Below are 15299 nucleotides of genomic sequence, written 5' to 3' on the forward strand. Positions count from 1 at the left end.
ATGTTATGTGTATTTTACCACAATTTTTAAAGATTCTGTGAATGAAATGAAAGATCGACTGTTCATAATCTAGCCCCAAACTATCTCTTCAATCTTACCTTCCTATGCACCTACTGAAAATTACCTGTTACTATTGATTTGAGTGCTTATATGCCAGGTCCTAGAGAAAATGTATGTACATGCAATCTTGCAGATCAGTGGTTCTCAAACTTTTTGATCTTAGACCCCTTCATGTTCTTAAAAATTACTGAGGACCCTGAAGAGCTTGTGTCTACATAAGCTATAGCTATTGACATTTACCACATTAGAAATTAAAACTGAGAAACTTTTAAATACTAATTCATTTTAAAACAGTAATTACCCATTACCTGTTACTGTAAATAACATTTTCCACCCAAAAAATATAGGAAGATAAATGGCTTTGTTTTATGTTTTTGCAAATCTCTTAAATATCTGGTTTAAGAGAAAACAGTTTGATGTTCTTATCTCTTAACAACAAAAATAAGCACGGAGAATAAGTGTAAATATGAGTAGGTTCAATAGGAATGAGAGAAAGAAGAACAAGGTAAAGACGAAGCCAGAGAGGGGCTTACGGACACTCACATCACCTAGTTGTCACATTTTCTGTAAGTCTCTTACGAGTCAGACGAGACACATGCTAAACAGAAAACAGTCCAGATCACCTAAAGCAGGGGTTTTCAACCTGCATTTTGTGCCCGCACCCCACCCACGAGGGGACATTTGGCAATATCTGGACATATTTGTTGGTTGTCACAACTCACGGGATAGGGGTGCTACTGGCACCTCAGAAAATGCTACTGGCAGTGCTGATGCTATATATTCTACAATAACAGCCCCCCACAACAAAGAATTATCTGGCCTAAAATGTCAATAGTGCCTAGGTTAAGAAAGCCTGTCTTAAAGAAAATGAAAAACAAGAGGCTATAGTGGTACTGTGTACATTTAAAAGGATTGGGTATTCTAGGTTAAGGTACATAATTTCACCGATTCCAAATATAAAATAAATTACCTTTTAATTTGCTTAAGACCATTTCTGGTGATCTAAATGTTCCAGTCAAATGAAAATTTTATGTTAAAAGAAAAGAGAGGGAGAAACAGAGAGAGAGATTGAGGGCTCTATGTTTCCCAGGTAGATATATAAATTCCATCTTGTGTAATACTTTTTTGCTGTCCATTCACACAAACTCCACTGTAACTTTTAGGACGTATAAATATGGGAAGAACTAATGAAGTGAGAACACGTTCTCACAGTTTTCTTTTCTTCTTTCTGAGACAGAGTCTTACTCTGTTGCCCAGGCTACAGTGCAGTGGCACGATCACAGTTCACTGCAGCTTCGAACTCCTGGCTCAAGGGATCCTCCCACCTCAGACTCCAGAGTAGCTGGGACTATGGGCATGTGCCACCTTACCAGGCTAATTTTAAAAAATTTTTTGTAGAGATGGAGTCTCGCTTTGTCACCCAGGCTGATCTCAAACTCCCGGGTTCAAGCGATCTGCCTGCCTCGGTCTCCCAACGTGCTGGGATTATAGGCGTGAGCCACTGCGCCCTGCATTTCCCACAGTTTCTATCAAAGTAATGCCTCAGGCTCCTCACTCGAATATTATCCGAACATTTGCTACTTCTCAGGCCCAAGGCCTGGCTAGAATGCAGAGTATCTACATTTCATATACTGCAGGGATGGAGAAGCAGCCTATTCCTACATATGTGAACAGTTCATCTCTGTTTCTTCCCACAGAGCATATCCTCTTTTCTAGATCCCTCTATGAAAGACTGAAAGATAGAGACTCTCATTTTCATTCCTCTAAAGCATCCGTTTTCGAAGTGTAGTATACACTACGCTGGGAGGTCTCAAGATCCTTTCAGGTGGTCTGAGAGGCCACAGCTATTTTCATAATAACGCTAAGATATAATTTGTCATATGTACCGTGGTGACTTTTGGTACAAAAGCAGTGGTGGTAAAATTGCTGGTGACAGTACCAATCAAGGCAGGGCCACCCAACTGTACTGATGCTCACTGTATTCTTCACTGCCACACCAGCAGAAAATAAAGTTTCCCTTCAGAATGTCCTTAATAAAGAAATAAAAATTATGAATTTTATTCATTGTGACCAACTCTGTCCCCAAAACATGCTTTTAAACATCTGAATCAGTGGCATATATTTAGAAATTAGGAAAACTCACATAAAAATCTGTATCTAGGCCAGGCATGGTGGCTCACACCTGTAATCTCAACACTTTGGGCACCTGAGGCGGGTGGATCACCTGAGGCCTGGAGTTTGAGACCAGCCTGGTCAACATGGCGAAACCCCGTCTCTACTAAAAACACAAAAAATTAGCTGGGCCTGGTGGTGGGTGCCTGTAATCCCAGTTACTCGGGAGGCTGAGGCAGGAGAATTGCTTGAACTTGGGAGGCGGAGGCTGCAGTGAGCAGAGATTGGGCCATTGCACTCCAGCCTGGGCAACAAGAGCGAAACTCCGTCTAAAAAAAACAAAAATAAAAACAAAACAAAACAAAGCAAAAATCTGTATCTATGGCTTCTCCTGAAAAATCAGGACATCTGGCAACACTTGGCTCATATTCCCATGTGGCATATACTGCGTAGCACTGAAGAGATGTCCCCCTAGACCAGGCGGAGGGCCTCTGGTTCACCACAAGGTCATACTCATTACCTGCTTGGACTCCATGGGCTTCTGGGCACGTGACCCTGCTTAACCATACCTCCATCCATATGGGAGTAACCCTTTTGGTGAACCAGCTGTGCACACAGCACAGCACTTATTTATAATTCTCATTCCTTACTAAATACCCTGCAGGCCTGGCAATTCCCAACCACCAATTAGAAACCGGAGTAACTGCCAGAGTCTTGCTTTCTTTGATCAGTGACACATTAAATATGGCTCCAATCCCACTCTATTCTGTGAAAACTAAGAAGCACTCCATGTTGTCTCTGGGAGAAAACACCACCATGCCCATACAAAGATTAACAGTGTGGGCCAAAAAGAAGCTTAAATCCTACTACCCTTGGCGTGCTTTGGCTCAGGTTCAAAATGACTTAGGTGTTAAACCGGGCTTGCTTTCAACACCAGACAGATCTATGATCCTCTTAAAGCTCTGTTAATGTCTCTTCTAAAAACTCAAGTGCATTTGTGAAAACTTTAGAACTCTGTCCCAATGACGTTGAAGAGACTCTTCTAGGGAGTCCCTCAGATATTTTTGGATTGTTCTTGGACTGAAAACAAACTCTAGAACAAAAGCCAAGGGCTTTCAGTAGGATCATTTTGCCAGGATAGACCAATGCACGACCCACACCTCTTAGGGTTCCCAGATGCACTTACTGGTATGCCATGACCCTGAAAGCGCTGCACATTCTCTTCAGGAAGAGGGGTGGGGACAACAAAGTATGCTGGCAATCTAGAAGAAAGAAATGTCATCAAGTTTTAGTACAACACTTAATTCACAAAATATGAAAGCTCAACTTCAATGAATACGATGAATACAAGCAGAGTGTTAAGCAGATGGGACCATATTTCCCTGTTCAGAACCAGCTCAGAGGAACTGCTGCTTTCGGTGTGGCGTGAAGTACTCTGGACAAATCAGTGGGGAATCCAAGTTCAAACTGTGGCTCTGCCTGCGATTCTGTACAACCCCAGTTAAGTTATTCTACCTCTCTGGGTCTGTTTCCTCTTTCAAAAATGAGGGGATAGGAAAATATGATACCTAAAAGCATCGAATTCTGAAATTGGGAGTATTGTTCTCATATAGTAGCCATATAAGCACCTGTGTTGTTTTCAGTTAAACTAATAGGAAAAACAGTAATTATGAGGTTTGCTGCCCAGACATTTTATCAAGTGCTCTGACAAGAACATTTAAGTGCTACTGTGTACCAACCACTGTTCTAATTACTTAACACCTCTTATCTAATATACTTACCAATAAGTACTGAACATTACTTATCGATTTAATCCTCCCAACAATTCTATGAGATATGTAATATTATTCCCATCTTACAGATAAAGAAACTGAGACACTATTCTGCTAAGACTCTTCCCTGGTTACACAACTAGTTAGCACACAGTGCAGCTGGGACCTGAACCCAAGCATTGGGACTTCAACTTCTATAGGAGAAAATTTAGTCTCTAAAAAGAACAAACTTGTTAAGTAGTAGGACATGGTAGAATGAAAGATCAAAATTACGTGGGGACATCATCTCTCAGGCAGCAGATGTAGGTTTCTGTTAATAAGAAAACTGCCTAAGTTTCTATCACTGTGAATCTATAAGAATCTGTAAGCATCTTTCCCTCAAAGAGCTTGAAATAAAGCCTCACAAGAAATAAGGTGCTTATGGTGTTGTTACAATGGAAAATAATCAATGGCGTTTGTATGCATGCTGCATGTGTGATGTAGATCAGTTCATAGGAGATGGAGCAACAAATAAATATCACCATGGGGATGTGATCATCAAAACCCAGGCTGTGGAAAACTATCAGTCAAGTTTCTTCAACATATTGCAAGAAAAATATGATGGCTTGAAAATCTATAGATGAAGCAATTTAACAAACCTACCAATCTCATTTAATCTTGATTACTTTTAAAAAAAGATTAAAAAGATGACAGAGAAAGGGTTTAAAAATTTGTAAGACATGGCTGGACGCGGTGGCTCACACCTGTAATCCAGCACTTTGGGAGGCTGAGGCATGGTGGCACATGCCTATAATCCCAACACTTTGGGGGGCCAAGGTGGGAGGGCTGCTTGAGGCCGGGAGCTTGAGACTAGCCTTGGCAACATAGTGAGACCCCATCTCCACAAAAAAATTAAAAAAAATTAGCTGGACGAAGTGGCACACACCTGTAGTCCCAGCTACTTGGGAGGATCACTTGAGCCTCCAGGAATTCAAGGCTGCAATGAGCCATCACTGTGCTACTGCACTTAAGCCTGGGTGACCGTCTTTAAAAAATTAAAATTAAAACAAGATAATCCAAGAGAGAGTGAAGCAGGTGGGGGTATAGAGAAAACAAAATTAGCCATCAGTTGATAACTGTTGAGTCTGGGTATTTTAGGGTAAATGGGAATTCATCATATCTTCTTTCCTTTTATACTACTTGAAATTTTGCATTTAAAAAATCATCAGCCGGGCATGGTGGCTCACGCCTATAATCCCAGCACTTTGGGAGGCTGAGGTGGGTGTATCATGAGGTGAGGAGTTTGAGACCAGCCTGGCCAAGATGGTGAAACCTTGTCTCTACTAAAAATACAAAAGTTAGCTGGGCATGGTGGCGGGCGCCTGTAATCCCAGCTACTCGAGAGGCTGAAGCAGAAGAATCGCTGAACCTGTGAGGTGGATCTTGCAGTGAGCCAAGATTGCGCCACTCTACTCTAGCCTGGGCAACAGAGCAAAACTCTGTCTCAAAAAAAGCAAACAAACAAACAAACAAACAAAAAACTTGGACTGGGCATGGTAGCTCACATTGTAATATCACCTGAGTTCAGGAGTTCAAGACCAGCCTGGGCAACATGGCAAAATCCCCCTCGCTACTAAAAATATAAAAATAAAAATATAAATAAAATGTAGATATAAGTTTTTTGTAGTCATATAAAATATAAAAAATTGAGCCGAGCATAGTGGCGGGCACCTATGGTCCCAGCTACTCAGGAGACTGAGGTGGAAGAATCGCTTGAGCCCAGGGGGTAGAGGTTGCAGTGAGCAGAGATCGTGCCACTGCACTCCAGCCTGGGTGACACAGTGAGACCCTGTCTCAAAAAAAAAAATCCAAAACCAAAAAATCTTAAAAGTAATTAATGAAGAAAAAATTCCAATAAGATTGTGATAGAAAACCAGGTTTGGAAACTAATGGTCACTAAGACACTTCAAACCATCAAAACTGTGAAGAATGTTTGCCTTCTGAAGTTCTGAAGTACTTGAAATATTTTCTTATAAGTCTGCCTGAATGGGTGACTGGTAAGGCATCCCTTTTTCAGGTGTAGTCACTGAAGTAAAAACCTCTCCACAGATCAACTGCTCTTAAACTCAGGCTGCTCATTCAAATCAAGTGGGAAGATTAAAAGATTACCAATGTCCAGGCTCCATCCAAGAACTATTAAATCAGAAGCTTAAAAGCTCTCCAGGTAAGCAGTTGGGATGAACACTGTTGTTCCAGAAGATCCTGCTACTCACAGTTTCAGCAGCATGACCTGGAAGCTGATGAGGACTGCAGACGCTCTAGCCTCCCCCAACCTACTGAGTCAGATTCTGAATATTAGACAAGAGCCTCCAGCGATTAGACACACATTAAATGGAGACGCACTGCTCTAGATGGTAGCTTACAAACAGGCCACTGTTTCTCAACCTTTTCAGGACAGTCATCTGTGCAGTTGTTTAAACCAGATCCTGAGCTCCTTCCTCAGTGGCTCATGCTATAAAGCTGGACTGGGGCCCCATGGTTTTAAAAAATTTCCAAGTCTTCCCCAACTAGTGAGGTTGAATATTTTACACTGTTAGTTCATCAGTGAGTTTTCTTATAGATGGTCTTTCACAAAAAAAAAAAAAAAAAAAAAGTCAGAACCAAATGTATTGGCAAATATCCCATCCATTACCCAGCAGAGAAGGCTGTACAGAGACGAAGAGCACTGCAGTCAGTGAGAGGTGTGGAGGGTGTCCTCTCCTGACCACTTAATTCCAGGTGGATTCCATGGAGTCCCCACTGTGACATTCCCATTGGACACAATCAATCAATCCTCCCTCCTTGGAAAGCAGTCCTTTCAGTCATTAAGATGAGCTTAGAACACAAAGTAAACAGTTCCTGCAAATACCAGATGACTTTACTCATGGAAAATTGTGTATCTACTCAGGCACAACCTCCCAGAACAGCAATGTCTTCCTGTGCCAGCAACAGCTCCTAGGTCCCTCTGTGTGGTACACACTCCACAGGGCCACATACCATCCTATGCGTTTACAGGGAAGTGGGATGGGAGAAAGGTTTGTTAGGAGGAGAATGAAAAAGAGAAGGAAGAGACCTGTGGTACCAGAATAGCCAGCTCTGACCTTGTGGGAAAGTGAAGTAGACAGTTCCTTGTTCTTACCCAAACTGACGCAGGTCCCCCTCTAAATACAAATGGGGCTTTTCCTTCTTTCTCCTGTTTATTGAGCTCCTCTTAGAAGCCAGCCACTGTGTTATACTGAGGACATAACAATGGGCAAAAACAGCATCCTTTAACTTCACAGAGCTGTAGGTTGCAGAAACTCACATTAACCAAATGATGATACAAAATAACAACAAACTTGCCATTGCAGGAAGCGCTGTGAAGAGGGGCAGACAGTGCAATGAAAACTCACAAGGACACCTGACTTAGCCTTGGGAAAGCTTGCAACTTAAGTGGTACCTGGGGCTGGGCATAGTGGCTCAAGCCTGTAATCCCAGCACTTTGGGAGGCTGAGGCAGGCGGATCACTTGAGGTCAGGAGTTCAAGACCAGCCTGGCCAACATGGTGAAACCCCGTCTCTACCAAAAATACAAAAATTAGCTGGGCGTGGTGGCGCATGCCTGTAATCCCAGATACTTGGGAGGCTGAGGCAGGAGAATCGCTTGAACCTGGGAGGCGGAGGTTGCAGTGAGCCGAGATCACACCACTGCACTCCAGCCTGGGTGACACAGTGAGACTCAGTCTCAAAAAAAAAAAAAGTGGTACCTGGGGTAAGAGCCGACTGATGAAGTGGAGTTAATTATACTTATGCATCTAGAAGCAAAAAGGACTTCCAGACAGGAGCCTGTGGGTAAGACCTGTGGCAGGGAGGTCAGTATGGCCAGAGGGGTGAGACACAAAGCTGCAGTCAAACCATGAAGGGCCTTGAGAGTGCTTGTTGAGGGCTCTGTTCTATACCAAGAACAGCGGGAAGCCACTGAAGCCAGGGACAAGTGCCATGAGATGCGTGTGGAGTAGCCTGCTTGGCATGCGACATGGAGAATGGATGCTGGGGCACCAGTGGATGGGGGAGACCACGGAGCAGCGACTACAGTGGTCTGGAGTGAAACAAACCACAGCTTTTCCTGTATATTTCTGACATGCTAACACCTATGCAAATGCCAACTGATTAGTATGTGGCAGGATTTTTTTTAAAAACAATTCTGGGAACTTATGTTAGTATCAACATCTTATTACAAACTATCATCTCCTAGGAGCAGGGGTTTCTAACTTCTTTCTGAGCAAGATCTAGCTTTATCCTTTCAAGCTTTAAAACCAGGAAAGAGAAAAGAACAGGGTGTGGCTGACAATGAGGTTCTTGGTGGGGGTCAGGACCCTGGCAGGCCCTTCCCCACTGCCACCACAGCTCACACTGTGAAGGCACTGCAGGGTGGGGGGGAGGGGGGCCAGTGGCAGCAACCTGATAAATACTGAGAGTGATCAGAATCAAAACTGATTACTGAAGAGGCCTATTAGAACCATGATACAAAGAGCTCTACAAAAATACAGTTGTATGAATCTGTTAGCAGGGTGTTAGGGAGTATGTTCCAAAATGATAACATTCAAGTTTCTGAAAACAGATTATACAGTCATGCTTTAAAAATGTAGGTCAGCCAGGCGCAGTGGCTCACGCGTGTAATCCCAGCACTTTGGGAGGCTGAGGCAGGCAGATCACTTGAGGTCAGGAGTTCAAGACCAGCCTGGCCAACATTGTGAAACCCCATCTCTACTAAAAATACAAAAATTAGTGGGGCGTGGTGGCAGGAGCCTGTAATCCCAGCTACTCAAGAGGCAGAGGCAGGAGAATCACTTGAACCCAGGAGGCAGAGGTTGCGGTGAGCCGAGATCGCACTACTGCACTTCAGCCTGGGTGACAGAGTGAGACTCAGTCTCAAAAAAACATGTAGGTCAGATCATGTCTGCTTCTGCTCAGCCTCCCTCTCACTGTCCTCCCATCAAAGTCTCTGGGCCCATCATCTCCTACTCCTCTCCCTAGCTTGCTCCTCCCCCATCCCTGGGCACCTTGCTGTTCCTCCCCCAGGCCTTTGCTCTTACTCCTCCCTCTACCTGGAATGCTCCTCCCTCGGGTGTCCTCTGACTCAAGCTTTCACTTCCTTTACGACTACGCTCACAAGCCACCATGCAAAACCTTACTTCCACCACGTAAAACCTTCCTGACCAACCCTCCCACCATCACCTCTAGCACTCCCTAACCATGTGCTGGATCTGTTTTTCTCCATAGCACTTATCTTTTAACATGCTATAATTTACTTCTTTATTCTACCACCATCTTCCTCCCTCCAGAATGATAGCTCCAAGAGGGCAGAGGTTTTCAGGTGCCCTGTTGACTGCTGCCATCTCTAATAGCTAGGACACTGCCAAGCAAATGGAAGGCACTCAAAAATTTTTGGTGAATGAATAAAAGAAGTGCTCAATAAAAGGGAAGAAAAAGGCCAGGCGCAATGGCTCACACCTGTAATCCCAGCACTTTGGGAGGCCGAGGCGGGCAGATCACGAGGTCAGGAGATCGAGACCATCCTGGCTAACAGGGTGAAACCCTGTCTCTACTAAAAACACAAAAAATTAGCCAGGCTTGGTGGCAGGTGCCTGTAGTCCCAGCTACTCAGGAGGCTGAGGCAGGAGAATGGCGTGAACCCAGGAGGCGGAGCTTACAGTGGACTGAGAACACGCCACTGCACTCCAGCCTGGGGGACAGAGAGAGACCCTGTCTTAAAATGAATAATAAATAAGTACATAATAAAAAGCTAGTATTGATGTGGAGAAAGAAACTCTCATACACTGTTGGTAGGAATATAAAATGGAACAGTCTCTGTGAAAAAGTCTGTGAGTTCCTCAAAAGGGTAAACACAAATTTCCACAGGATCTGGCAGTCCACTTCTAGGTAATATACCCAAGAAAAATAAAAATATACATCTACACAAAAATTTATAATTGAATGTTCATATCAATATTATTCATGGCCAGGCATGATGGCTCATGCCTGTAATCCTAGAAGTTTGGAAGGCCGAGGTGAGAGGATCGCTTGAGCCCAGGAGTTCAAAACCAGCCTGGGCAACATGGTGAAACCCCATCTCTACAAAAAGCAGAAAAATTAGACAGGCATGGTGGTGCACGCCTGTGGTCCCAGCTACTCAGGAGGCTGAGGTGGGAGAATCACTTGAGCCGAGACGGAGGTTGCAGTGAGCCGAGATGGCATCACTGCACTCCAGCATGGTGCAGCATGGGTGTCAGAGCAAGACCCTGTCTCAAACAAAAACAAAAACAAAAACAAAAAAACAAAAAACATTATTCGAAGAGCCAAAAAGTGAAAATAATCCAATAGTCCATCAACTAATAGATGGATAAATTAAATGTGCTATATCCACATTATGGAATATTACTTGGCAATAAAAAAGAATGAGATTCTGATACAAGCTGCAAAATAAACAGACTTTGAAAACATCATGCTAAGTGAAAGAAGCAAGTCATAAAAGATCACATATGATATGATTCCATTTATATGAAATGTTCACAACAGGCAAGTCTATAGTGATAGAAAGTAGATTAGTGGTTGTCTAGGACTGGGGAAGAAAGAGAGGTATTCGGGGAAAATGGGGAGTGACAGCCAATGGGTATGGAGTTTCTTTTTGGGATGATGAAAATGTTCTAAATTGACTGTGGTGATAACTGCACAACCCTGTGAATATACTAAAAAACACTGTATACTTTTAATGGGTGAATTGTACAGCATGTGCCCAGCATGGAAAGCTTACCTCTCACAGACTTTATAGCCTTCGTTGACACTCACTGCTTTGTACTTCATGTTGCCTTTGGTCCGTTCCAGTTCCCAACACCAGTCCTTAAGTGTGTCAAACATTACGGTATGGTTCTTGGGATCGGTGACTAAGAGAACAAAATGTAAAAGACAATAAAATCTTTCCACGAAGCACTGGTGCTTTTATTATGTGAAAGTCCCTCCTTAGGTTTTGGTTTCCTCCACTAAGCCCATTTTTATCCAAGCAGAATGAATTGATTGCTTAATCCTAACCTTGTTCCATTTTTTGTCATTAATCCAAAATTATGACTGAGTCTCTCTTTTTTTTTTTGAGATGGAGTCTTGCTCTATTGCCCCTGCTGGAGTGCAGTGGCCAGTGGTGCCATCTCGGCTTACTGCAACCTCCGCCTGCCAGGTTAAAGTGATTCTCCCGCCTTAGCCTCCTGAGTAGCTGGGACTACAGGAACGCACCACCACATATGGCTAATTTTTGTATTTTTAGTAGAGACGGGGTTTCACCATGTTGGCCAGGTTGGCCTCAAACTCCTGACCTCAAGTGATCCACCTGCCTCAGGTGCCCAAAGTGCTGGGATTACAGGAGTGAGCCATCGCGCCGGGCCAGCTCTGTCTTTTTACATTGTAGGAATTGAGTTCCATTCCTTGGAAAAGTAATTTATAGCTCCATTTCTAGTCATCTGACCATGAGTTAATTTATATAACACAAAAAGATCATGTGAAGCACTAAAAGACAGGCTTGGCACAGATGCTAAAGTGACAAAATATTTTTAGCCCTGCCAATGTGTGCATAAGATGGCCAACTAATTTGAATAGTATCTCAGGATCTTCAATGTAAATCCTCCTTCAGTTTGAAGATGCACTGCTTGTAAGAGGATTTGTCTAGTGTGACAACCGGTTCCTGAAGGCCATAAACAGATGATGGCCATGGTGAGGATCAGGGCCTGCTAGCCAAGGCTGAATCATGGTTATGGATACGTACTTCTATCCCCAACCCGGCCCTGCCACTACCTGCTAGGACAAAATGCCCTGGAGCACCGCTCTTGCAGCCTAGCAGATGTGCCCTTGGTCTTCTCCCAAGCCACAGCACTGCTTGCCGGGTATTTACACATGTACCACAATAGCCTTGAGTATATACACAAATTCTATCACAAATAGTTCAAGTCTTTGCACATCTAAAAAACCAAGCCTTCTGGGAAAAACGAAGGGTTTACAAAAACTACCCCAGCTCCTTTTCATAAAACCAGATCAGAGCAAAAATAAGAATAATGATGATGGTAATAGTGCTTATATAGCACTTACTAGGTACCAGGTACTGTTCTGAGCATATTACTTTTTTTTTTTTTTTTTTGAGACGGAGTCTCGCTCTTTCGCCCAGGCTGGAGTGCAGCGGCGTGATCTCAGCTCACTGCAACCTCTGCCTCCCAGGTTCAAGCGATTCTCCTGCCTCGGCCTTCTGAATAGCTGGGATTATAGGCACCCACCAACACGCCTGGCTAATTTTTGTATTTTTAGTAGAGACGGGGTTTCACCATTTTGGCCAGGCTGGTCTTGAACTCCTGACCTCATGATCCACCCACCTCGGCCTCCCAAAGTGCTGGGATTACAGGCATGCAACACCACTCCCAGCCTATATTACGTTTTATTAACTCAATCCTCACAACCCTATAGAATAGATAATACAATAGGTAAGATCATTTCCTCCATTTTACAGATATAGCACAGAAAGGTCAAGTAACTTGCCTACGTCACAAAGCTAGGCAATGATGGAACTGGGATTCAAACCCAGGAAACTATAAAAGAAATTTCCGTAAAGTTCTAATCCTGCCCCTCCAAACCCCACAAAAAAAAAAAAAAATCCCCATGGATATAAGGTAGTAACAACATTCCCATTTACCACAGTAGGCCATCTTCTAGGCAATACAAGGAAGTCCTTCCCTAAAATGCCATGTCATAAACATTTAGGACCTTCCAACCAAAAAACATTTGTGAATTATGAAGCCAGGGAATAATTAAAGGTATTCAAATTGCAAAACACCCACCTCTACAAACCCCTACTCAATGAAAAAGCTATTTGGTCAATTAGCATCTGTGAGTTATAACCTTTACTTCTCAAAACAAATGAGGGCTGGAAGGAAGTAGAAGAAGAGTGGAATTAAATCAGAATAAAAGATGCTATTAATACATATCCTGGGCCTCTGGCACAAAAAGCCACCAGAAGGTAATGAAACTGCCAAGGTCGATCAAGGTAAGGGTTTTGGCATGCTAATCCACATATGTTGGCAGGCCGAGAAAGTGTCCTATGCTGGGTACAGAACAAAAATCAGGATACAAGGAAAATCAGAATTCCTGAAAATAGATATGATTTTGCAAATGTGCACTCAATAAATGTTTATACAAATTATAGCAATCAACAAGTCATATTTGTATATGTCATATTGCCACAAACTCTAAGACAGCACCCAGTTAATCAGCACTTGTATATATAGCTGCAGTAAAAATCTGTCATTCACAAAGATAAACTGAATGAATTACGGGATAAATTTTATGTTCAACCTAATATTACTGGGAAGTGTATTTTATGTCAGTGTAATTCTCTAAGCATAATCTGTCCTCAATAATATGCAGTTTTACTCTTAATTAACTCCCAATTAATGACTGCACCTTATGTGCCATCCATTAACAATTTATAATTCTCACAAGACTTATTGCTGCTATTTTTAAAATAAGAAAGCAGAGGTTTTCTTATTTTAACAGAGTTAAGTGTCATCCCCAGGATCACACAGCTGCAAAACAGCAAGGCCAGGATTTGAACACAGGTCAGATGGACACCAAAACCTATCTATACCTTCTCTATGAAATCACCATAGCTCCCAAAATGCAGCATGCTCTCTGAGATAGCCACATCTCTGTACACGCCAATCCCTCTGCCCAAAATACTCCTTTAAGCCTACCAGATGCTCCACTACCTGCTAAGGCCCAGACTTCTCCCCTCAATAGTCCACCCTCCCCCAGAGGGTGGGCGCCTCCACAGAGGACACATCACTCAGCTTCCTCTCCTATATGACTTTGTTTTTTTTTTTTTTTTTTTGACTTTACGCTTCTTGAGGGCAAGGATTTAGTCCTGTTTATCTCCAAATACCCACAGAACCTGGCTTACAGCAAGCAGTCAATACATATTTACTAAAAGAATGGATAGTGACAAAGCAACTCTGCCTTCCAGAAAGCCTTATGACATAGCCTTGTGTGCTTTTTAAAAGAAACTGCTAGGCTGGGCGCAGTGGCTCATGCCTGTAATCCCAGCACTTTGGGAGGCCAAGGCGGGCAGATCACTTCAGGTCAGGAGTTCGAAACCAGCCTGGCCAACATAGTGAAACCCTGTCTCTACCAAAAATACAAAAATTAGCCAGATGTGGTGGCATGCCCCTGTAATCCTAGCTAATCAGGAGGCTGAGGCAGGAGAATCACTTGAACCCAGGAGGTGGAGGTTGCAGTGAGCCGAGATCCTGCCACCGCACTCCAGTCTGGGTAACAGTGTGAGAGTCGTCTCAAAAAAAAAAAAAAACAACAACCAACAACAACAAAAAAAACTGCCACTTCCCTGACAAAAAGTACACAGGACTCAGGATCACTAAACATCAGCTTCATGTTAAGAGTAATGGATGGAGCTGGGTGAGGTGGCTCACACCTGTAATCCCAGCACTTTGGGAGGCCAAGGCAGGAGGATCACGAGATCAGGAGTTAGAGACCAGCCTGGCCAAGATGGTGAAACCCCATCTCTACTAAAAATACAAAAAAATTAGCTGGGCATGGTGGCGCACACCTGTAATCCCAGCTACTCAGGAGGCTGAGGCAGGAGAATTGCTTGAACCTGGGAGGCAGAAGTTGCAGTGAGCCAAGATCACCCCAGCGCACTCTACCCTGGGCAACAGAGCAAGACCCTGTCTTGAAGAAAAATAAAAGAGTAACGGACGGGCCCTTGAACCTGTAATCCCATCACTTTGGGAGGCCGAGGCTGTGGATCACCTGAGGTAAGGAGTTCAAGAGCAGCCTGGCCAACATGGTAAAACCCCGTCTCTACTAAAAATACAAAAATTAGCCGGGCATGGTGGTGTGTGCTTGTAATCCCAGCTCCCCGGGAGGCTAAGGTGGGAGAACTGCTTGAACCCGGAAGGTGGAGGTTGCAGTGAGCCAAGATCGTGCCACTGCACTCCAGCCTGGGCGACAGTGGGAGACTCCATCTCAGAAAAAAGAAAAAAAAAAAAAGAGTAATGGACAGAACCAAGTGAACAGACTGAGGTGAAAGAACAAGAGGAAGAAAACAGACATCTGTGAAAACATGTCCAATGCTAGGCATTGTTAATGGCTAATTCAGATGACCAGTTTTGTTCTTAAAAGATTGCTCTCTTTTTCACCAAACTGAATGAAAAACATTTGGAACTTTAAGTTTTGTCTTACTAAATTAGTTGCTGGATGTGCTCTTCTTATGTATAACTGTCCCATTTCCCCTAAAATATTTGCTATAAAG

At 43.3% G+C, this 15299-nt stretch overlaps 1 protein-coding gene across 23 annotated transcripts in view; it reads right to left on the reverse strand.

The window, feature by feature from the left end:
- Positions 1-15299, reverse strand: part of MTMR12 (myotubularin related protein 12) — an 85629-nt gene that overhangs the window by 24985 nt on the left and 45345 nt on the right. For 11 of the 23 annotated variants that reach the window (XM_019013583.4, XM_004058991.5, XM_055367607.2 and 8 more), the window contains exons 7-8: positions 10755-10884; positions 3359-3434 (exon numbers count right to left, since the gene is read on the reverse strand). In XM_019013583.4, the coding sequence (XP_018869128.1) occupies positions 3359-3434; positions 10755-10884 (206 nt within the window). Of the gene's footprint in view, positions 1-3358; positions 3435-7101; positions 7246-10754; positions 10885-15299 lie in introns of all 23 variants that reach the window. The other 12 variants (XM_063700796.1, XM_063700793.1, XM_063700805.1 and 9 more) reach the window with 2 other exon arrangements.

The sequence above is a fragment of the Gorilla gorilla genome, chromosome 19 (genome assembly GCF_029281585.2).
Source record: "Gorilla gorilla gorilla isolate KB3781 chromosome 19, NHGRI_mGorGor1-v2.1_pri, whole genome shotgun sequence".
NCBI lineage: Eukaryota > Metazoa > Chordata > Mammalia > Primates > Hominidae > Gorilla > Gorilla gorilla.